This window comes from Bos grunniens, chromosome 15 (assembly GCF_055505025.1).
Source record: "Bos grunniens cultivar Pamir isolate PY7600 chromosome 15, Bosgru_T2T1.0, whole genome shotgun sequence".
NCBI lineage: Eukaryota > Metazoa > Chordata > Mammalia > Artiodactyla > Bovidae > Bos > Bos grunniens.
The window spans coordinates 77,306,491-77,330,794 of NC_141179.1; the positions used below are offsets into that span (position 1 = coordinate 77,306,491).

A 24,304-nucleotide genomic window follows, 5' to 3' on the forward strand; every position below is an offset into this window, starting at 1 on the left:
ATAGACCAACACTCATGTAACATCTTAAATATATATGTATGTACATATAAAAGCTTAAAATACAAACAAATCAATTTATAAATAGTTAAATGAGTGAAATTTATTTTTAATAATCTTTTATTAACTTTCTATGTAATTATGGGGATTCACTCTGCTTGACAGATCACTAATCCTGGCAGTGCGTCTTTCATTCAAAATACAATGGAAACAGTGTCAGACTTTATTTTGGGGGGCTCCAAAATTACTGCAGATGGTGATTGCAGCCATGAAATTAAAAGATGCTTACTCCTTGGAAAAAAAGTTATGACCAACCTAGATAGCATATTCAAAAGCAGAGATATTACTTTGCCAACAAAGGTCTGTCTAGTCAAGGCTATGGTTTTTCCAGTGCTCATGTATGGATGTGAGAGTTGGACTGTGAAGAAAGCTGAGCGCCGAAGAATTGATGCTTTTGAACTGTGGTGCTGGAGAAGACTCTTGAGAGTCCCTTGGACTGCAAGGAGATCCAACCAGTCCATTCTGAAGGAGATCAGCCCTGAGTGTTCTTTGGAAGGAATAATGCTAAAGCTGAAACTCCAGTACTTTGGCCACCTCATGCAAAGAGTTGACTCATTGGAGAAGACTCTGATGCTGGGAGGGATTGGGAGCAGGAGGAGAAGGGGACGACAGAGGATGAGATGGCTGGATGGCATCACTGACTTGATGGACGTGGGTCTGGGTGAACTCCGGGAGTTGGTGATGGACAGGGAGGCCTGGCACGCTGCGATTCATGCGGTCGCAAAGAGTCGGACACGACTGAGAGACTGAACTGAACTGAACTGACTGAAAGCTAACATAGACAGCTTGAGGAAGCTCTGGAACCAAGGACTGAACAGTTTGGCCCGAAGGTTCCATAAAGTCCCAGAGAGCTATCTAGTAGTTCTACTATAGATTCTGAGATGCTTTAGAATAAATACACAACCATAGAGGGATGGGAATAAACAACATCTATTAGGAAAACATAAGAAAGATTACCTAACTTGTTTTTTTTCCCTACCTTTATTCTCCCAGTCAGCTTAAAAATGAAATAGCCAGAGTTTACAGAATTCCAGATTAGAAACTTTTAATTTTAAGGTAGAATATAGTATGATATATATATATATATATATATCTTTTATTAAGAAACCAATTACTAAGGATAAAACTGACTTCCCTGGTGGCTCAGACGGTAAAGTGTCCGCCTACAATGCGGGAGACCTGGGTTCAATCCTTAGGTCGGGAAGATCTCTTGGAGAAGGAAATGGCAACCCACTCCAGTATTCTTGCCTGGAAAATCCCATGGACGGAGGAGCCTGGTGGGCTACAGTCCACGAGGTCGCAAAGAGTTGTGTCCAATTCACTCACTCAATCTTGACAATGCATCAAGTCACTAAATTTCTAAAATGATAGTATATCTATTACACTATAATAGGTTAGGAATGAGGAAAATTTTATCACAAAAGAATCTAAGTAAAAGCCAAATTTTATGAAAGAACGTTATGAACGAAGTGAAAGACAAAGTTTACAGACTTATAAACTGAAGACAGCTTAACAAATTTAAGAATTTTGATATTTTCATGTAAGATAAACACCAAAGGCAGCATATTCTGCAAGAAATAGGTCATATACAAAATCAAAAGAGAACTGAATTAGGAAGATCTTCACACCCATAGGTCACACATTTAGGATTTCACGAGAGCTGCTTCCTGAAGTATCACATGTAGATGTATTGGGGACAGGATATCAGACGAGAAGGACTGTGAGATAAGAACAAACTAGTGGTTTGTCTAATTCAGACTTCCATAGAAAATTACAGCCGCTTGTTCCTGAAAGAGATCCCATTCATGAAAAACTTCACTGTCAAACAACATGAAATCCTAGGGTTGAAAATAACGTATTACATAAAAGTTATTTCCTATTTCTGTTGCTATGCCTCTGTTTAAAAGCACACAGCATTTCCTTCTATTTTAAAAGCACATAAATGAAGGTTGCTTTAGCCAACAACTATGTCTTTAGCCAGCATTTCAAAGTACATACATTTATGCTTGAGGATAAGAGAAAAAGAGCTGTTAAATACCCTGAGGAGTGCTTTTCCAGGAAAAAGTCAATTCATAATCTTAAAACAGGTCAGAAATATACCCCATTCATCTTCCTTAGAAAGAGATTTAGATAAATTAACTATGCAACACACTTCAAGGCTAAAATTACTGACTACAAAGTATCAAGCCTAAAGAATGGCTCTGGTTTTTTCAGGTCACTTTTCTGGTTAGTATGGCCTGCCAAGTCAACCCCAACAGTTTTCATTTCTGTTTAAACCAGGTAGCCAAACTCAATTGAGAGATTATAGTCAACAGAATCGAAGCAAAAAGAAAAGGTCTTACCTTAAGGCTTTCCTCAGTGTCTCTATACAGGCCACAACGATCTTGGGGTTCTTATTGTCCAGGCCTTTCAGCAGCTCCTCTTGTACAGCTTCTCCTTTCTCAATCTCTATGTACATTAGACAAATCTCCATGCCTAGCTCCTTGGCTTTGGCTTTGGGTTGGTTGAATACTTTACTTACAACACCTGACACAACCTCTCCCGTGGTTCTGTAACATATAGATTACAAACAATAGCAACCATGCTCATAAAAGCACACGTGAGTGGAAAGAGCTGGAAAGGCTCATGCAAAGTGGGGGAAACAAATACTTTTTTAAAAAAACACTTAGAAATAACGTAAATGAGACTCTAAACATTTATATTCAAGAACATTAAAAAAAAAACTTATGCAAACTATTTCCATTTAAGACATGTCACAGCAGATCAGTTTCTATTTATACAGAGAAGAAATTTAAATAAGAAAGCAAAAATACCTTGAAATCTCACTACCCAGAGAAAACTACTTTCAACTTTATGGTATCCATCCTTCTAGACTTTTCTATATGCACATATAAACAGATACACATATATTTTATAAAAATAAGATAACAGAGTTCTTGCTTTTTTTGGAAAAATTTTAAAAGTCATTTTAAACACTTTTTAGGACAGAGAATTTCTTCACAGAAGGAATGGATATGCACCTTTAATAACAAAAGGCTGCTCCTGACTCCTTGGCAAGACTTTACAGTATCTTTATTGCTTTGAGTCTCTTCTAAATTAAATGAAACCTGTACTGCTGGAAATTAGAGAAACTGAGTGGGTTTGGATCACACACAGCATTTATCAAAAAGTATCTAGTATCAGAAGAAAAATGAAATTAAAAAAGCAACTGTCTCACTGATGGCAAGGGAAAGTTGGTGATGCTGGTTAACAAAACTGTCAAATTAATGACTGTCTTTCTAGGTATAAATTTTGAGGTGAGTCAAGTACGTATTGGTGTCTTCTTTATCTATACTGGTGTCTTCTTTATCCATGGGTTCTTCACCTGTGGATTCAACTGAATTCAGGTCAAAAATATTTGGATAAAAAAATTCTGGAAAGTTCCAAAAAGCAAGAGCCATGCAGCCAGCAACTACTTACACATCATTTACATTGTAGTTAACAACTGATTACATAGTATTTATACTGTGTCAGGTATTAAGAGTAACCTAGAGATGGAAGATGGATGTGGGCTATATGTCATATGCAAATATTAGGCCATTTCATGTAAGGGACTTGAACATCTGTAATTTTGCTATATCCTAAGGCATGGGGGGGTACGGAGTTTTGTCCTGGAAATAATTCCCCTGGAGACACTGAGGGATGGATATACATATTTCTTGTGCAATTAGGTCAAGGGTCCCCGTTTTTTTTCAGTATGGAGGACTCCTTTCAATGACATAAAGACTAGTGTTAGAAAAGTCATGTTTATGAGGTATGGGAGACTGGAGTGACTAGATACATCTATCAACCAATAAACTGGGAGTTACAGAGGTTGTAACTTACCTCTCCTAAGAGAGAAAAATGTCTAATGACCATAGGGAGAAAGATGTGACTCTAAGATGACGCAGCCTGGAACCATTGTTAAGAAAAAGATTTTAGTAATGCTCAAATGTTTTCAGTGAAATTCTGATGCGTTTACTAACCACCTCAGTTTCTTCTAAAAATTTTTCCTCTTAGAGTAATTCTCATACAAAAATCTCAGCAGGAGAGAATCACTTGCTCATCAAACCCTAAGGAAAAAACTCAAGTGTCTGATTTCTAATTTGCTCCTCTCTAAAGATCTCATGTACCATTTATACTTCTGAGAGCAGATAAAGACTGAATGAGAAACAAGGGTCAAGGAGCTATGAAAGTTAAGAAATGAATATCCTCCAAAAGTGCTAAGCACAGTGATCCATAAAAATACATAATTAATCCATGTAGCACCAGACAGGGGTTTTTACCAGAAAGTTGGAAAGAAAGTACTTACTTTCCTGCTACATGGGCATTTTCAACATAAACAAGTGCAGCTTCTAATCCTTTCAACTGAACCACTGCATTGGAATCCGTCACAAACTTTTTGATCAATCCTAAAAATTTGGACCATTCTGGGCTCTTTTCATCTTTTATTTTCTGGAAGATCTTCAGGGCTTCTTCATACCCACTTAACCTTGCTTTCCACAGCTAAAAGAAAAGTATTTTGAAACAACTGAAACAAAACAAAATTTACTGATATTATCATCTACTATTGGGGGTGGGGGTGGTGGTGACTATCTTATACCAGGTAATTTGAACAAAGGATCCCAGATTAGAAACAAAAACGAAGCTTAAGAAATCCAGACAGTTGATTTTCTTTCTTTTTAAAGATTAGCTAATAAACTTTTTCTTGTGTTTAATATTAATGCTATTCTACCAAAGCCTTCTAGAATTCATAAACTGGCCACTATAAATGTATCACACTTTGTATCCAAGTATTAGTCATTATTTCTTTGTAACAGGACATTAAAGAGGTAACGATTCAAACATGAGACAGTTTCCTACTCAAAGTGTCCAATCTCCAAAGCAGGCTGTTTTTCTGGTTGTATTGTGTAATCATTCAGCAGCTTTATACTACACTATGCAGTATAACTGCTGACAAAACAAGCCAATGACAGTAAAATTTGAGTTCCAGAAGAGTCTTACCTTGTGTTCACATTTCTGATCAACCGGCAGTTTCATCCACTCACTGTCATCTCCCATCGTGCTTCCAGTTTCTCCTTAGAATTAAGAGTAATTCCTGGTCAGATAAACATCGGAATCCATTAACTCTAGCAACCAAGCTCTCTTTTATCAAGCACACACCAACAAAAGAATCTCATTCTTCTGTCAAATGCCCATTTAATTCTATTAATAGAACATTTAAAAAGTAAACAAAAAATTAATAAAAATCTAAATAAATAGAAAGGACAGATACTATTTTTTTAAAAAGATGCTTATATGTATTTTCCCAAATGAGAACTTCTTAGATCTGTGACAAAGCTAGAATAAAACAGAAGAGCTAAACTATTTGGCCTTTTAAAAAAGACAAGAAAAGTTTCAAAGATAAATCATACTTTTAATTCAAAATTCCGTAAGGCAAATAAGCAACATGAAAAAAACCTCAATGCTACCTAGCTCTCTACCTAATCCTGGTAAATAAATATGTCTATATAAACTAAAGGAAATAAACCCTGAATATTCATTGAAGGACTGATGCTGAAGCTCCAATACTTCAGCCACTGATGTGAAGAGCTGACTCAATGAAAAGACGCTGATGCTGGGAAAGATTGAAGTCTGAGACACTGGGAAAGGAGAAGGGTGTGGCAGAGGATGAGAGTTGGAGAGCATCACCAACTCAACGGCCATGAAATTAAGAAAACTCCAAGAGGTAGTGGACGACAGAGGAGTCAGGAGTGTTACAGTCCGTGGGACAGCAAAGAGTCAGACACGACTGACAGAACAACAACAAAATATAAACTAGCAAAAAATTAAATCCCCCAATAAACTAATTCTTCATAAACATTAAATCATTTTTTAGTTAGTGAGGTTTATAGTCAACATTCCTTTAACAATTTTATGCTATTCATTTAGATAACACAGCTGTAGAAAATCTCCAAAGTACAGAAAATAGATAAAGAAGGAAAGTATTAAAACACAATTTCACACCAATTAGTAACCATGATGAACACTGACATGTATCCACTTGAATCTTTCTAGATTTCTTTCAATGTACATGCAGTGTATAAATTATACGAAAAAGGGCTAATCTTCTTGTAATTTTTTTCTTACATGGTCACAAACATCTCCTCATATTTGAGAACATGATGTTTAAAGGTGGCATTGCACTTTATGTGTGTGTTAGTGTTTCAGTCATGTCCAGCTCTTCGAGACCCCAGGGACTGTAGCCCGCCAGGCTTCTCTGTCCGTGGAATTCTCCAGGCAAGAATACTGGAGTGGATCACCATTCCCTTCTCCAGAGGAACTTCCCAACCCATGTATCGAACCTTGGTCTCCTGCCTCACAGGCAGATTCCTTACTGTTTGAGTTAAAGTCTAAATGCACTGCATTTTATGAATGTACCATAATTACCAATTCTAACAGTGGACATTTAAATTGTCTCAAATTTTTCATTATAAATAACACAAAAGAGATCTTGTTTATCTCTCTGTCCTCAGGCCACGTCTGACATAAAATACGTCTTCAATCAATATTTATTTAAACTTGAATATATGCCTTGATACTGTCTGCTATGAGTCAGGCACTGTGAAAAGTACTTTTTAAAATTGTGGATTTTATACTAACAACTACACGAAAGAAAAATATTCTTCCCACTTTAAACACTAGGCTCACAAAGATTCAATAATTTGCCAAAAACAACAAAACTGGCAGGCAGCAGCTCACACTAAGATTCTTCCTTTGCAACTTGTTGCCTCCCATTTAAATGCAGGAAATATCCCAGGAAAAAATATTAGAGATTGAATTGTAAAAGTTTATTAGAGTAAATGAAACTTCCATTAAGACGTCTCTTCAAAATCCCCAAGACTCTGTGAAACAACAGCACTGAGTTTTAGAGTAGGAGTCAGAGAATCTTCGAGAAGGCTAATAAAGCAACAGTGAGAAGATACAGGAGTTTGGAGAACAGTATTATGTTATTTAACTTGAAAACGCACATTCTCTACTGTCTGGCAACTCCATTGCTAGGTGCACACCCTAGAAACTGACACCAACTGCAGATGCACCAGAAGACACTTACAGCGACGGTGGCTATCAAAGTCCAGTGTTGAAAACACCTTATACATTCATCAGAAGGAGAATGAACAGTGACATATTCACTGGATATATTATACAGCACCTAAAAGAGCTGAAAGTGCTGAAAGCAGCTACTCCAACAAGTACATGAACATGCCAAAAGTTAGCCCGAATGTCCAGTGGTGGATGAATAAATAAACTGATACGGACATACAACGGACCATTACTCAGCCTTCGGTGAGAAGGAAGTACTTACTGATACACGTTACAACATGGACGAACCTCACACACACGACGCTAAGTGAAGGAAGCCAAACATGAAAGGTCTGATGTCACACGATTCCACGCATAGGAAATATCCAGAATGTATCAATCCATAGAGACAGATTCAGATTAGTGGTTGCCCGGGGTTTCGGAGAGAGGAAGAATGGGGAGAAACTGCTTACTGGATAAGTAGTTTTACTGTGATGTGATGGAAACGTTCCTGTGTCAGGACTAGACAGAGACGGTGGTTGCACTACATTGTGAATGTGTAAAATACCACCGAATTGTTCACTTAAAATGGCTGACTTTATGTTACACGAATTTCACATCAATAAAAACATTTTTTTTAAGTTCCCAGGTGATTCTAACATGCAACCGTGGGTTAAAAACCTCTAACGTTATCTTCTTGGCACAAGTTTGAGCTGCAAAAGCAATCTTTCCTATCTGACTGATTTTCAAAGAGAACCAGTCAATGAGAGCTTTTAAAGCGTTTTCCAACCAAGAGAATGTGAACAACATTCAATTGTTGGTATTCTATCAATTCACTGCATACTTTTTTTTCTTGTTGGTTTCTTTTTGAAACATGAAGAAAAAGGTGACCCAACCTAACCGTACCATGTAAAATACTGTTGGCACTGTGCTGTTTCCTGAAATGGCTTCTACCACTTCGTAGCCTCACCTTAAAAAACTACTGCTTTATGATTTTGTTGCTTTCCATTCAAAGGAAAGGCTTGGTTCGTACCAAAACTTTCCCAGGCACTGAAATAATAGATACGGTATTTTGTGTATTCATGTGACACTGAAGACTCTTGCTCTGTCTTTATCTTTTCCCAGATTAATATACTAAGAAAAAAAGGACTTCACTAATTTTTCTCCATAATTAATTTTAAAATTAATTTTAGAATTTAATTTTTTACATATCTAAGATGATATACAATATATGTGTTAGGAGGCATTACAGTAAAATCGATACACTGACCTACCATCCAAATTAAAAATCGGAACTCTATCAATATTATTGCACCAGTGCAACTCTTTCCTACCCCCATCCTTCTTCCCAAAGAAGTACTTTCCTGAAGTTTGCATGGTTCTATGCTGTGGTCAGTCACATATTCCTAAACAAAATTTGCTTGCTTGTGAGCCTTAGAAAATGTTATACTGTTGTATAACTTGCCTTTTTCATTCAATGTTTCATTTGTAAAATTCACCCATGTGGTATAACATAGCTTAAATCTACTAAAATTGTGGTCGAAAGACTTGTGCTGGTACAAAACTTTATCATTCCAAGATAAGTATAAAAACAGAGATAAGTGTTTAGAAACTGCCATAGCATCTATTCTAACTTCTTTTATTATGGTGGTCTGAGGAACTGAACAATGTTGAGTGAGGCTAATGTATAAAATACAACAAGAAAAGTAAGGGAAGACAGAGAGTAAGGCTAGAAGGTAGTCTAGATCAGACCCTGGAAGGTCTTGTAAGTGATGTTAAGAAATTTGGACTTTATTCCAAAGGCAGGAGACTTTGATTGAAGGACTATAAACAAGAAAATTTCATAAGGTATCAAATTCTTATTTTTCAAACTATATAATGTAAATATAAAAGCAATATAAAGAATGTCTTAGAAGGCAGTAACAACGGAGGGAAATCAGAAAACTAATCTAAATGAAGGATGATGATAACTTGGAACTAAGAACAGCAGCAATGCAGGTAAAGAAAAGGGAATGGATTTTAGAGACATAATGAATGTCAAGGACTGTCTTTATTGAGTGACTGTAGGAGTCTAAGATCAGGATAAAGATGAAGCTTTGGACAAGCTGTGTTTGAGATGTTCATTAGACAAGGGCAGATGTGGAAAGCAGTTGGAGATTCAAGCCTGGTGCTCAAGAGAGAGAACTGGTCTGGAGATAAAAATTTAGTTAGGAGTTATCTGTGTGGCTCAAATGGTAAAGAATCTGCTGCAACGTGGGAGACCTGGGTTTGACCCCTGGGTCTGGAAGATCCCCTGGAGAAGGGAATGGCTACACACTCCAGTATTCTGGCCTGGAGAATTCCATGGACAGAGGAGCCTGGCAGGCTACAGTCCATGGGATCGCAGAGTTGGACACAACTGAGTAACACACACAAGAGGGGGATGAAGAGTACTGAGTAAGAGTGTAGTGAGAAGAGCCCCAGGTTAGAGTTTAGATGTTTCAAGTGTAGAAACCAGAATCCATAGGACCTTAGTCCACCATGTATAGTGCCGGATACATAAAATGACCAGTTAATGCCTGCTGGCGGGGGGGGGGGGGGGACACAATAATCCAAAATGCGGTGAACAGGCTTATCAAATTTGAGTTTTTGTTACTTGAGGGAAACTTTGTTACTTTCAATTTCTACCTGCAAATCTAAATTAAAAAAAAAAGAAAAGGAATTCTGTATCTTCAAAATCACCAGTAACTTAAGGTCGAGACCTTAGGTAAGTTACTTACCCAAATGTACACTGCCTCGGCATGCTTGTGTGTGAAGTGGGAATAACAGTACACACCTCAGAGGACTGTGTGGATTAAATGAGTCAGTACACGTAAAGCTGTTACACTAGGAACTTGGCTCAATAAATGCTAGCAAATTTACTATCATTATCAGTATTTGGCATTGCAAATTTGAAAATATTTATCTCATTTCTAAATTACAGTCAACTTTATTTTGGAATTGTATAGCATTAAAAGAGCAAGTCTACAAGCATGTGAAGTCAAGTGGGCCTTAGAAAGCATTACTAGGAACAAAGCCAGTGGAGGTGATGGAATTCCAGTTGAACTATTTCAAATCCTGAAAGATGATGCTGTGAAAGTGCTGCACTCAATATGCCAGCAAATTTGGAAAACTCAGCAGTGGCCACAGGACTGGAAAAGGTCAGTTTTCATTTCAATCCCAAAGAAAGGCAATGCCAAAGAATGCTCAAACTACCGCACAATTGCACTCATCTCACATGCTAGTAAAGTAATGCTCAAAATTATCCAAGCCAGGCTTCAGCAATACATGAACCGTGAACTTTGTGATGTTCAAGCTGGTTTTAGAAAAGGAGAGGAACCAGAGATCAAATTGCCAACATCCGCTGGATCATGGAAAAAGCAAGAGAGTTCCAGAAAAACATCTATTTCTGTTTTATTGACTATGCCAAAGCCTTTGACTGTGTGGATCACAATAAACTGTGGAAAATTCTTCAAGAGATGGAAATACCAGACCACCTGATCTGCCTCTTAAGAAATCTGTATGCAGGTCAGGAAGCAACAGTTAGAACTGGACATGGAACAACAGACTGGTTCCAAATAGGAAAGGGAGTACGTCAAGGCTATATATTATCACCCTGCTTATTTAACTTATATGCAGAGTACATCATGAGAAACGCTGGACTGGAAGAAACACAAGCTGGAATCAAGATTGCCAGGAGAAATATCAATAACCTCAGATATGCAGATGACACCACCCTTATGGCAGAAAGTGAAGAGGAACTCAAAAGCCTCTTGATGAAAATGAAAGAGGAGAGTGAAAAAGTTGGCTTAAAGCTCAACATTCAGAAAACGAAGATCATGGCATCCGGTCCCACCACTTCATGGGAAATAGATGGGGAAACAGTAGAAACAGTGTCAGACTTTATTTTTCTGGGCTCCAAAATCACTGCAGATGGTGACTGCAGCCATGAAATTAAAAGACGCTTACTCCTCGGAAGGAAAGTTATGACCAACCTAGATAGCATATTCAAAAGCAGAGACATTACTTTGCCAACAAAAGTTCGTCTAGTCAAGGCTATGGTTTTTCCTGTGGTCATGTATGGATGTGAGAGTTGGACTGTGAAGAAGGCTGAGCCCCGAAGAATTGATGCTTTTGAACTGTGGTGTTGGAGAAGACTCTTGAGAGTCCCTTGGCCTGCAAGGAGATCCAACCAGTCCATTCTGAAGGAGATCAGCCCTGGGATTTCTTTGGAAGGAATGATGCTGAAGCTGAAACTCCAGTACTTTGGCCACCTCATGCGAAGAGTTGACTCATTGGAAAAGACTCTGATGCTGGGAGGGGTTGGGGGCAGGAGGAGAAGGGGACGACAGAGGATGAGATGTTTGGATGGCATCACTGACTCGATGGACGTGAGTCTCAGTGAACTACGGGAGTTGGCGGACAGGGAGGCCTGGCGTGCTGCGATTCATGGGGTCGCGAAGAGTTGGACATGACTGAGCGACTGAACTGAACTGAACTGAACTGAACAAGCACCTTAGAATATTGCTTAATGCATAAGATACATGATTATATTAAATCTGTCATACTGAAATATAGTATTAATATCAAAGTATTTTGAAATGTGAGTATATGGGTTTCTACGTTAATACATTAAACAAAATACAGCAGCATATTTAATAACTACTTTAATTATGAAGTTATGATGAATATTTTTATATATGACTACAGATATGATTTCTATTGGTGACAGAAGCGTTATATTCTTCTAATATTACTGCAGTTTATTGTCTACATTATTAACTGAAGAAAATGTCAAAATTTCAGTTAAAAGGTTAGTGAAAATAAGAGGTAATTATTTTTCCATATAAATGTACAGAGTCCCTGAATTCTAACACAGGTTAAAATCTGTTAGTCTACAACCTTTCAAATTCTATGATCAAAGACTTTAGGGCACTGCTTACACTCATCTCAAAGTCCCTTGTTAAAATAACACCTAACACCCATCCAATACTTAAGTGGCACTTTATCTTTTACAGGTATTTTTATAATCATTCATCTTCTATGTATTTCATAATGTAAATGCAAGTATACTATCTCATTTGGGTTTATTTTCTTTTTTTATATTATTTTTAGTTATGTGGCTCTTTCTTACTAAACCGTAAGATACTCTTGAGCAAAAGCTTTTTGTCTTATTAATCTCTATCCTCACAAGGTTCAAATAAATAAATAAAGCATCATTATCCTCTTTTTTCAGGTTTATTTTCTTTCTTTTTTAAATATTATTCTTAGGTAACTCTTTCTTACTCAACCATAAGATTCTCTTGAGCAAAAGCTTTTGTCTCATTAATCTCTCTTTTCATGAGGCTCAAGTAAATAAATAAAGCATCTTTATCCTCTTTCTACACATGGGGGGAAAAGAGGTTCAGTGTCCCACCAAAGGTCACCTAGGTGGAAGAGAATGGTCTAGAGGAGACTTCTTGATTCTTAGTTCGGTGAATTTTCCAGGAACTTACCTACACATGGTTTCTATATGATCTACAGTGAAATCTTCACCCTATATCTATTCATACAGTGTAAATAATAAGAGTGATTTTGGTGCTTACCTAACTCAATAAAAATATAAACAGCAAATAGGAGTATATGTGAAAGACAAGTTTATTTGCCTCCAAAGGACTTAAGGTAATTTAGAGAAATTTAAAATACAGTTAGTTGGTAAGGGGGAATCATCCCTGATCAGCAGCTGCCAAATAATCAAGCTAACTATCTAGCTGGGTCTCAGACACTGTTCACTTGTCTTTGCATAAGAAATAACTACAGTTTTAATTATAATTTGGGGTTATTCACAATACTTATACCACTGAGTATTTACTCTACCAGTTGAAAAAGAAAATCTTTCCTTGAAATTGGTTAAAAACCCAAGAGTAGTAGACTACAATCTACAGTTCATACTAGTTTTAAATTTATAACTACAATTCTAGAATATTTGTGGGAGGGTAGGAAAAAGGTCTTTAAAGTGGCCATTTGTTTTAAAGTTAAACTTTGCCTCTATCTGCACATTTTAACTAACCATTATCAGACAGGCCTTAGGAACATTCAGAACATATTCAGGAAGTAATGCAGAGGACCCTCAGAGTTCATAAAATGAAATATGTATAAAATAAACCAATAATTTCACGAAAAGTCGCACAATCTAAAGGCCTGAATGATCTCTTCTGAGAAACGTAGTGCTATTTTCAAAACACACAGCAAACTAAAACCAAATTAACCTTCATAATAGCTAAGAGTGGAAACCACCCATATCTCCATCCACTGATAAATAGATAAATAAAACGTGGTAAATCCATAGAATAGAATATGATTCAATGATAAAAATGAGGTACTATAAAGAATTCCTAATACTCAAAAACAGGCAAACAACATGATTAAAAAGTGGGCAAAGAACTTGATTAGACACCTATCCAAAGAAGACAGACAAAAGGCTAATAAGCACACGAAAAGAAGTTCAATACTACTGAACATTCAGTTCAGTTCAGTCGCTCAGTTGTGTCTGACCCTTTGCGACCCCATGAATCGCAGCACGCCAGGCCTCCCTGTCCATCACCAACTCCCAGAGTTCAGTCAGACTCATGTCCATCGAGTCAGTGATGCCATCCAGCCATCTCATCCTCTGTCGTCCCCTTCTCCTCCTGCCCCCAACCCCTCCCAGCATCAGAGTCTTTTTCAATGAGTCAACTCTTCACATGAGGTAGCCAAAGTACTGGAGTTTCAGCTTCAGCATCATTCCTTCCAAAGAAATCCCAGGGCTGATCTCCTTCAGAATGGACTGGTTGGATCTCCCCTTGCAGTCCAAGGGACGCTCAAGAGTCTTCTCCAACACCACAGTTCAAAAGCATCAATTCTTCGGCGCTCAGCTTTCTTCACAGTCCAACTCTCACATCCATACATGACCACTGGAAAAACCATAGCCTTGAACATTAGGGGAATGCAAATCAAAACTACGAGACACCACTTCATACCTATTAGGACAGCTACTATCAAAAATCCAGAAAACAGAAAATGATGGCAAGGATATGGAGAAACTGGAGCCCTTTAACACTGTTGGTGAGAATGTAAGATGGTACAGCTACTGTGGAAAACGGTATGGCAGTTCCTCCAAAAATTAAAAATAGTATGGCCATATGATCCAGCAATTCCATTTCTGGGTATATTGAAAGCAGGGTCTGGGTTTCCCAGGTGGCACTAGTGGTAAACTGCCTGACAATGCAGGAGACATAAGAGATGCGAGTTTGATCCCTGGGTCGGGAAGATTTCCTGGAGAAGGAAATGGCAACCCACTCCAGTATCTTTGCCTGGAATCCGACAGACAGAGGAGCCTGGAGGACTACAGTTATGGGGTTGCAGAGTTGGACACAACTCAAGCGACTTAGCAAGTACAAAGAGATATCTGTATACCCATGTTCATAGCAGCATTATTCACAGTTAAAACACGGAAGCAACCCACGTGACCATCAATGGATGAACGGCTAAGCAAAATGTGGTATGTACACACAACACAGTATCATTCAGCTTTAAAAAGGAAAGGAATTCTGACACAAGCTTATAACCTGGGTGAACCTTGAAGATACTGTTAACTGAAATAAGCCAGCCACAAAGAGACAAACGCTGTGTGATTCCACCTATATGAAGCACTTACTGTTGTTGTTCAGTTACTCAGTCACGTCCGACTCTTTGTGAGCCCATGGACGCACCACGCTTCCCTGTCCTTCACCAACTCCTGGAGCTTTGTCAAACTCATGTCCATTGAGTCAGTGATGCCATCCAACCATCTCATCCTCTGTCGTCCCCTTCTCCTCCTGCCTTCAATCTTTCCCAGCATCAGGGTCTTTTCAGTGAGTTGGCTCTTCGCATAAAGTGGCCAAAGTATTGGAGCTTCAGTTTCAGAATCAGTCCTTTCAATGAATATTCTGGACTGATTTCCTTTAGGATGGACTGGTTGGATCTCCTTGCAGTCCAAGGGACTCTCAAGAGTCTTCTCCAACACCACGGTTCAAAAGCATCAATTCTTTGGCACTCAGCTTTCTTCACAGTCCAACTCTCACATCCATACATGACTACTGGAAAAACCACAGCTTTGACTACACGACCTTCATCGGCAAAGTAATGCCTCTGCTCTTTTTAGAGTAGCCAAAATCATAAAGAGAGATAGAAAGTAGAATGATTGTTGCCAGCAGATGCAAGGAGAGGGGAATGAGGAGTTACTGTTAATGGGTATAAAGTTTTAGTTCTACAAGGAGAAGAATTATGGAGATGGATGGTAGGGGCTACACAACATTACAAATGCATTTAATGCCACTGAATTGTACATTTTAAAATGCTTAAGATGGTAAATTTATATGAAATGTTCGGAACAAGCAAATCTACAGAGACAGAAATTGGATGAGTGGTTTACCTACAACTAGAGCGTTTGGGAATATTAGAAAAGTGTGAAGGAAGGTGGGGTTTCTTTTTGGGGTAATGAAAAATGTTCTAAAATTGTGTTGATGGTTGCATAAATTTATGAATATACTGGAAGTCACTGAATTGTACACTTTAAAAATGGGTGAAAAGTATATAAATTATATATCTTACTAAAACTGTTAATAACAACAACAACAAAACTAACAAAGTTTACTTAAAAAGAAGTCCTTGGGAGATAAGAGTGATTTGTAAAACCTGCCAATCATTTCACACTTGAATGGCCTGGCTATAATGGTTAGACTCCTTTCTAATAACAGGATCTAATACTCCAGTTTTACCTTAAGTATTCACTCAATGAATTTCCCTCTGGGCAAACCATGATGGTTCAATGAGTTCACAGGAGTAAAAGTAGATACCTAAACAAATAACCATATCCACTTGAAACTAGCACAACACTGTTAATTGGCTATACTCCAGTATAAAATAAAAAGTAAAAAAAACCAAAAACCAAAAAACACAATTCCAAACAACCATAATACAAAATGTAGTATATATGGAAAGTGCCCTAAGCAAGAGACAAATAAGGGTTAGGGAGATCAAAGATACGATCAACTGCCAGTGAGTAAGGCATGGTCAGTGAAAAATCTTATAGAAAGGATGACATCTGAGCTCAGTAATAAATTAAGGGTAGATTAACAAAAAACAAACAAAAACAAAACCAGGAGTGGAGAAGAGATATTGAAGCTGAGAAAATGAGAAACGCAAAGTCTTGGAAGTAGAAAAGTACTAAGCATGTTTAGGGAACACTAAATGGCTCCACTTAACATAGACCAGAAAGATAGACTGGGGCCAGATCATGTATAATCCTAAATATGAAGCTAAACAGCAGAGGATGCTGATGACGTGAAGCAGCAATGACACGATCCTATCTACTTTAGAAAGATAAATCTATGTAGAATGAATTGGACGGAAGAGAAAGTAGAGTCCTGACAAGAAATTATTGCAGTACTCGAGGACAAAGTTAAATAGAAGCCAGAACTCCTAGGAATGGAAAGGATGAGCAGAGGAGATTGAAGGGAGTTACATTAAAGAAACAGAATCAGCAAGCCTTAGCAACTAAGGATGTGGGAGTAGGAAAAAAAGTCTAGGAGGAGGCTCCAGTCTACATGACTCGGAGAACAGTGGTGCTAATGACAGAAAAATGTCAGAAGAAAGTTCTGAGAGTTGTTTAGGGGGAGTAGAGGAGAGGTTAAGAACATGATGAGTTTGGTTTTAGATTTGAAATTCACGTGGGTGGGAATGTGGTACCAGGAATGAACAGAGGGATCTGGATTTTATAAACAGGAAACCAAGTCTTCATTTCATAGCAAGGTTTGATGTTTTAAGAGTGCATAACACCGCCAACAAAAAGAAGCATTAATAAAATTAATTTGACCTATATATGATGTTTGCTATGGTTCATTCAAGTTAGTCCATACTACAAATACTCAGAAATTTCAAGTTCATTATCATTATGGCTCATTCAAGCTAGTTCATACTATAAATACTCAGAAACTTCAAATTACTCAGCACACTGTTTTTACCCTAGTCTAAAACAGAGGCAAACTAAATCTGTTCTACAGAAATAATATAATTTTAATACTACTGTTGTATCTAAAAATCTCTTCTAAAGAGCTCAAATACCGTATAGTTCACACTATTGCTGAAGAATGTTTATATGTAATTATTTATTTTTAGACCAGAGATTAGGAAATGTTTTCAAAGTCACACATAAGGCCACAACTTAGAGTAAACTCTGAACTTAGAACAGATTTCAGTTTAGTGTCCAATTAAACATTAAATGTGCTTTATGTACTGTCATTAGTATATAGACCCCAGGAGTCTATGCATTTTCTCTTTCATGAACCAGCTAAAAGCAAGGCACTGAGAGAGAAAGTCATCAGTAATACAGTAATGTTAGACCTGGGGCAGAACCTGTATCTCCTATTTCTCAGTCCACCATTCTTCCCCATCACTCAAGGGTCCGTGTATAGTGAGTGTCCTTTTACTTTAAATTCCTGCACTATGACAGCTAATGAGAACATTTATACAGCTACTCAACATACTGTTTTAGCTTCCAACTTGGGCAGAAGGTACGGCAGTGAAACTATCTTATGGCTAGCTCCCAAACTATCTTATGCAGCTCTTGACCTACAAAAGCTCTTCACTATCACGATACAAGAGATCTGGATCTGATTACCATTCCTGGACTCCTGACTTCTGTCTAAGGAAATATTACTGCAGAAGCACAGAATGAGTCTGAGGGAAGTCTGAGGAAAAATTCCCCCCACTCAAAAAGAAACCCCTCTGAACGATTAATAAAGAATGATGTGAACTTGCTTAAAAAAAAAAGGAAATTATAAAACAAAGATAAGACAAAATACACATATATGCCCAGAAATCTTTACTCAAACTGTCTAAGAAGGACAACTGGATTAAAGAAGTATAACAATTATGTAACTGTCATAGAAAATTTAAAAACGTATTACTTGGCCAAGCCAGACAAAATCTCATCACTTAAGTAGCCAGTAACAAAAATGACAAAACTTCCCCTCTAACTTAAAAAAAACTGCACTCCCTCCAGGTAATTCTCATTAACAAGGACAAGTGTTACCCTCTTATTGGAGTATTTTGCATATGGGGCCAGAAATGGGAACTGCTCCTCTAGTAGGTTATCTCAACAAACTTGGGTGGGCTTGCTGTACTAGAGCTGAGATGGTGACCTCCCACCAACTCCTTCAGAGAGGGGCAAAAGAGCGGACTCTTTCATTCTGCTATTCATATCAGTGGGAAAGGTTAACTGGATTCTCCTCAATAGATGATCACTGTCAGTGTCTCCAAAAGTGGGGGATTCAATAGCAACACAGGCCTCTGGGGAGACAGAAAGCTAAACCTGGCTGTGAATTAGGTCTACTTTGAGAGTTACCGCTCAGTTGTACCAAGATAGCTGAAAATCTAATCCTTACTCATCTCAGAGTTTGCCAGGTCTCCAAATGCCAGGCTAAGGACCCAAGGCCCAGGACCGTAGATTCCAGCTCCACCCATCTAGCTCAGCGGGATTATACTGGGCAAAAACAATCCTCTCATTTCAAGCAGGAACCAGACTGGGGCAAAGCTAGGCTGTGGGCACAGCTCAACCACTGCATATCCAAACCAGCACCCTAGAGCCGCTGTCACCACCCAGAAGCAGAGCAGATGCCCCAGGCTTTAGCTCACTGCAGCCGGCATTGTTTACGCTCTTTCGCCGCCTTAGCCTCCGATAGGCCAGGAAAGTCCCCTGTATAGTCCACCAGGACTTCCGGCATGGGCGCGGGATGCTTGACCCTCGCCCGCAGTTTGACACTTACGCTCCCCAGCAGGGAGAGGTCGCAGCCCTACGGTTCGAGGCGGAATCAGCAGGAATACCGGGCGGGCGGGGGTGGTGGCAGCATTGGTGCGAGGGCCGCTGGGAAACGCCTCCTCGGGGGCGGGGCCCAGAGCGCTGTGTCAGAGTGCCCGCCCCACCCCGGCCCGGCCCCGGCCCCCGCCCAGCACACACCGACAGCTTAAAGGGGCCGCACACGCCTGTGCTCAGAGGTCTGCAGCACTGGGCGGGCGCTCCTTCCATCCCACAGGGCTTTCAAGGCGAGACGCTGATGTGAAGGGCCAACTAGGAACACTCTACTTCGGTTAGGTGTGGACCTCTTCTTTTGTGTGTGGCAACACAGATAATGTTCCAGAAACAAAGGAGGTGACCTGTTCTATCACAATCTTAATGCCTCCTTCAGAGGTGAAAAAAATTGCGGCTGGAAACAAAGCTTCAGGGTAAATATATAGCCCCCATTATGTTAGTGGCTTATTCCACTAACTGCTTATTAACTCGAGCAGTTAGCATTTTTCAAATGGCAACTCAAAGGCACAGAAAAGAATTCTGAGAGCCTGCACTGCTTCACCTCACCCTTTCACTGACTTCCTTCTCTTCCGTACAACGAGGAATCCTAGACAACGACAGAAGATGGATGTGTGTGCATGCCAAGTCGCTTCAGTCGTGTCCCACTCTGTGACTCCATGGATTGTGTCCACCAGGCTCCTCTGTCCATGGGATTCTCAGGCAAGAATACTGTAATTGGTTGCCATGCCCTCCTCCGGGGGATCTTCCCAAACCAAGGGATCAAACCTGGGACTCCTGCATTGCAGGTGGATTCTTTACCATCTGAGCCACCAGGGAAGCCCATGTAATATGAAGAGTTCTTGAGAAAATTGTAGTAGAAACTGGACTAAAATCTCAGGGAGTTAAGTAATGGTCTCTGATCTCTCTGTAGGTTATTAGAGAATTTTAAATTTCTTTTCATAGGAGGAATTTTTCCTCAATCTCAACTTACAAGGTCTGTATGCATTTCATGTCTCCTTTATACTGTCAGGAAGAGATTTATATATTTATTAAGCCTGTATTGTTGTTCTTCAGTCACTAAGTTGTGTTCGACTCTTTGCGACCCCATGAAATGCAGCATGCCAGTTCTCCACCTTCTTCCTGAATTTGTTCAAACTCATGTCCATTGAGACAGTGATGCCATCTAACCATCTTATCCTCTGTCCTCCCCTTCTCCTCTTGCCCTCAATCTTTTCCAGCATTATCTTTTCCAATGAGTCAGCTCTTCAAATAAGGTAGCCAAAGTACTGGAGCTTCAGCTTCAGCTTCAGCACCAGTCCTTCCAATGAATATTCAGGGTTGATTTCTTTTAGGATTGACTGATTTGATCTCCCTGCTATCCAAGGGACTCTCGAGAGTCTTCTCCAATACCACTGTTTGAAAGCATCAATTCTTTGGTGCTCAGTCTTCTTTTTGATCCAACTCTCACATCCACACACGACTACTGGAAAAATCATAGCTTTGACTACACGGATCTTTGTCAGCAAAGTGATATCTCTGCTTTTTAATAGCTTTTCTTCCAAGGAGCAAGCGTCTTTTAATTTCATGGCTGCAGTCACTGTCCATGTTGATTTTAGAGTCCAAGAAAATGAAATCTGACACCCTTTCTACTTTTTCCTCATCTATTTGCCATGAAGTGACAGGACCGGATGCCATGATCTTCGTTTTTTGAAGGCTGAATTTTAAGCCAGCTTTTCCACTCTCCTCTCTCACCTTCATCAAGAGGCTCTTTAGTTCCTCTTCACTTTCTGCCATTAAAGTGGTATCATCTGCATATCTGAGGTTGATATTTCTCCTGCCAATCTTGATTCCAGCTCCTAAGTCATCCAGCCCAGCATACCTTCACCTAATCTTGATAAATAAGCATACCTATTAAAACCTTAAGTCACCCCTAAACCTATACAGGAATCAATTTAGTAAAGCCAAAAACCATTTATGGGCTTCCCTGGTGGCTCAGTGGTAAAGAATCTATCTGCCAATGCAGGGGATGCAAGTTTAGTCCCTGGGTCAGAAAGATCCTCTGGAGAAGGAAATAGCAACCCACTCCAATATTCTTGCCTGGGAAATTCCAGTGACAAAGGAGCCTGGCGAGCTACAGTTCAGGGGGTCACAAAAGAGTTGGACAAGAGTTAATGCCTAAAGAACAACAACAAAAGACCATTCATAAGTGCCCGAACATCTTCCACCCCAAATAGGAGTTCAAGTGGAAATTTCAATTCCAAAGGACAGGCACAAAGACTGCTCTAATATGGAGCAGACCCAGGTTACCCTTATTCTGAAGGTTGTAGAAAATTCTAGGCTAAGGTTGCCATGAAAAGAAGCTGATTCAGATTAGAATAGTCTGATTTTGAATTGCAAAAAAAGAAAAAAAAATCACCTCATTTCAAAGTGCATTTAACTGTGAATGATACTTTTGAATTAGGTAATTAAGACCTTCTTGCATTCTATCTGTATCAAGCTTATCACACTGTTCTGAGAGCAATGTAGTAGATCAGCCTTCCCACTAGACTGTGAGCACCTCAAGGCAATGGTTGGAATGTATCTCATCTTTTCTCCCAGTACATGATACCAAATGAATACTCAGTAAGTATTTACACAAACGGTATGACCAACACTTATTTGACAAAGGAGTCCAGGTAACTTCAATAAGCCTAGTGCAGTGAGTATACACGTGCATGTTCACATACAAATGGACAATACCCAGTGCTGCACTTACTACGGAATTAAAAATTTAGAGAGAAAAAATCCATTGATTGTACAACTCAGTGCAATCAGATTTATGTATTTTGTCCCAAAGCAAAGACATTTTATATAAATATTCCTGAATAATAATTAGATATCTCACCCAATGTCACAGCCCAAAATATTTCGGTTATTGTGTCCTTTTCTCTATAAACCACAAAGAGACTAAACTGGACATGTAAAACCTTCACAATTAAACAAATTACCAGAAAGAAGTATTCTCCAGGGCAAAGTTGAAACTGTTTAGGAAATGATTCAGCAAACATTATATATGGAAGAGAATATGGGAAAATGATAATTCATTTATCAGAAAAGTGGTTATTTCTTGTGCTTTTAAAAAATCCTTCTTCATTGTAATGTTTTTTCCTGAAACAAATCAAGCACAGATTAAGGAAAATATTTATTTACACATAGCCAGAGTGAAGGGGGAGAAGGCAATGGCGACCCACTCCAGTACTCTTGCCTGGAAAATCCCATGGACAGAGGAGCCTGGTAGGCTGCAGTCCGTGGGGTCACTGAGTCGGACACGACTGAGCGACTTCACTTTCACTTTTCACTTTCATGCACTGGAGAAGGAAATGGCAACCCACTCCAGTGTTCTTGCCTGGAGAATCCCAGGGACGGGGGAGCCTGGTGGGCTGCCGTCTATAGGGTCGAGCAGAGTCGGACACGACTGAAGCGAATTAGCAGCAGCAGCAGAGTGAAGGGGGGAAAGTTTTAAGCATTAACTGGAATTCTTTATTAGATCATATTCAGTGAAGGGAAGAAGCCAAGTTAGTGATTAAGAGCGAGGACTCTGGAGTCAGAATGCTTAGTTCAAATCCTGGCTGTGCCATTTATTAGCTGTGTGGTTTTAGACAAAAACTCTTACCTCTTTGTGCCTCTGTTTTCTATTTGTAAAATGAGGAATTTTTTACCTTACTGGGATAATTAGGAGAATTAAATAAGTTTCTTTTACTTAAAAGTGCCTAGAATTAATTGCTGAACATAAGTAGTAAATAAAATACATAATGTTCAACAAATACTGTCGACCTTTTCTATCACATTGCTCCACTAAAAAGTAAATGAATAGCCCCTTCCCACTGACTGCTCCCTGTGTTCCTCCTAGCTGTCAGAAGTTAACTGAGGATTAGAGGGAGAAGAGGTCCTCCAACCCAAGAGCTTTTAAGTCAGGTTTACTGAGGTATAACTTACATATACTAAAATTCTTTAGTGTAACTTACATATACTAAAATTTACTTTTAAAAATTCTTTCTTGGAGTAGAGTTGATTTACAATGTTGTGTCAGTTTAAACTTCACTCTTTAATACACAGTTCTATGCACTCTGACAGAAACATAATCATGTATCCATCACCATAGTCAAAAACATCTCTACAAGCCCCACCAACTTTCTTGTGCCTCTTTGTAATTAGCCTCCCCCCCAGACCATCATTGATCAGTGTTCTGCTCCTACAGGTTTGGTTTTTCCACGACGTCACGTACAAAGAACCAGATAGTGTGTAGTCTTTTGAGTCTGGCTTTGTTCACTTAGCACAACTGAGATTATCCGTGTTTTTCACATGTCAGTAGTTTCACTTTATTGCTGAGCAACATTCCCTTATATGATCTAACACATTCTGCTCATCCATTTACCAGCTGAAGGACGTGTGGACTGTTTACAGTTTTTAGCAGTTGCAAAAAAAAAAGATAAAAAACCCAAACAGCTACAAATTTTTATATGAACATAACTTTTTATTTCTCTTGGGCAAATATCCAGGAGTGGGAAAAATGGGTGATAAGGTAAGTGCGTGTTTAATTTTATAAGTAACTGTCAAATTGGTTTCTAAAGTGTCTCTTTGAACTCTTTCATGCTCTTTTTTCTTTCTTTTCTTTTTTTTTGTTGTATCTTTCTTTTTTTTCTTTTTTTTTGTTGTTGCATGCTCTTCTACTAACAATAAGTCAAGGGTAACTGGATTATTACTTACTACTGATTTTCAGTACGGATCTGTATTTTTATACCTATCAATTACAATCAGTTCTTTCTGCAACTTAATATTAATGGTGTGTCATTAGTCTTCTATTTATGAAGAATCATTGATCACTTCACATGAATCTTAAATGTTACTTTATAATACTTTCAAAGGGAAATATCAATGAAAATTACTCTTTCAAATCTCATCCAAAAGTAGTCATATCTGGTAATTTTTTCTGGATCAATGAGCTATAAGAATTAACAAAAACTACTACTAGTAACTAAATACATTAGGTATACTTCTGTTAATCAAACTTGTAACATTCAGACAAGAGTTTCCAGAGCCTAAATAAAATTTATCAACAATGTATATAGCAAGTATTATTTAACATCTTTAGCAAAAGTATAATTCTCCTCATTAGGAAACAAAAAGGACACATACAAGAAAATGTTTGGAAACTCATTATAAATACTATGTCCAGAGACTTCCCTGGTGGTCATTGGCTAAGACTCCACACTGGCAATGTAGGGGGGCTCAAGTTTGATCCCTGGTAAGGGAACTAGATCC

At 38.7% G+C, this 24,304-nt stretch overlaps 1 protein-coding gene across 7 annotated transcripts in view; it reads right to left on the bottom strand.

The window, feature by feature from the left end:
* CKAP5 (cytoskeleton associated protein 5) overlaps nucleotides 1–24,304 on the bottom strand; it is a 105,112-nt gene that overhangs the window by 60,641 nt on the left and 20,167 nt on the right. For 3 of the 7 annotated variants that reach the window (XM_086341401.1, XM_086341396.1, XM_086341399.1), the window contains exons 2-4: nucleotides 5,080–5,173; nucleotides 4,388–4,581; nucleotides 2,400–2,606 (exon numbers count right to left, since the gene is read on the bottom strand). In XM_086341401.1, the coding sequence (XP_086197527.1) occupies nucleotides 2,400–2,606; nucleotides 4,388–4,581; nucleotides 5,080–5,136 (458 nt within the window). In that variant the 5' untranslated portion in view covers nucleotides 5,137–5,173. Of the gene's footprint in view, nucleotides 1–2,399; nucleotides 2,607–4,387; nucleotides 4,582–5,079; nucleotides 5,174–18,980; nucleotides 19,156–24,304 lie in introns of those variants that run through there. The other 4 variants (XM_086341395.1, XM_086341394.1, XM_086341400.1 and 1 more) reach the window with 3 other exon arrangements.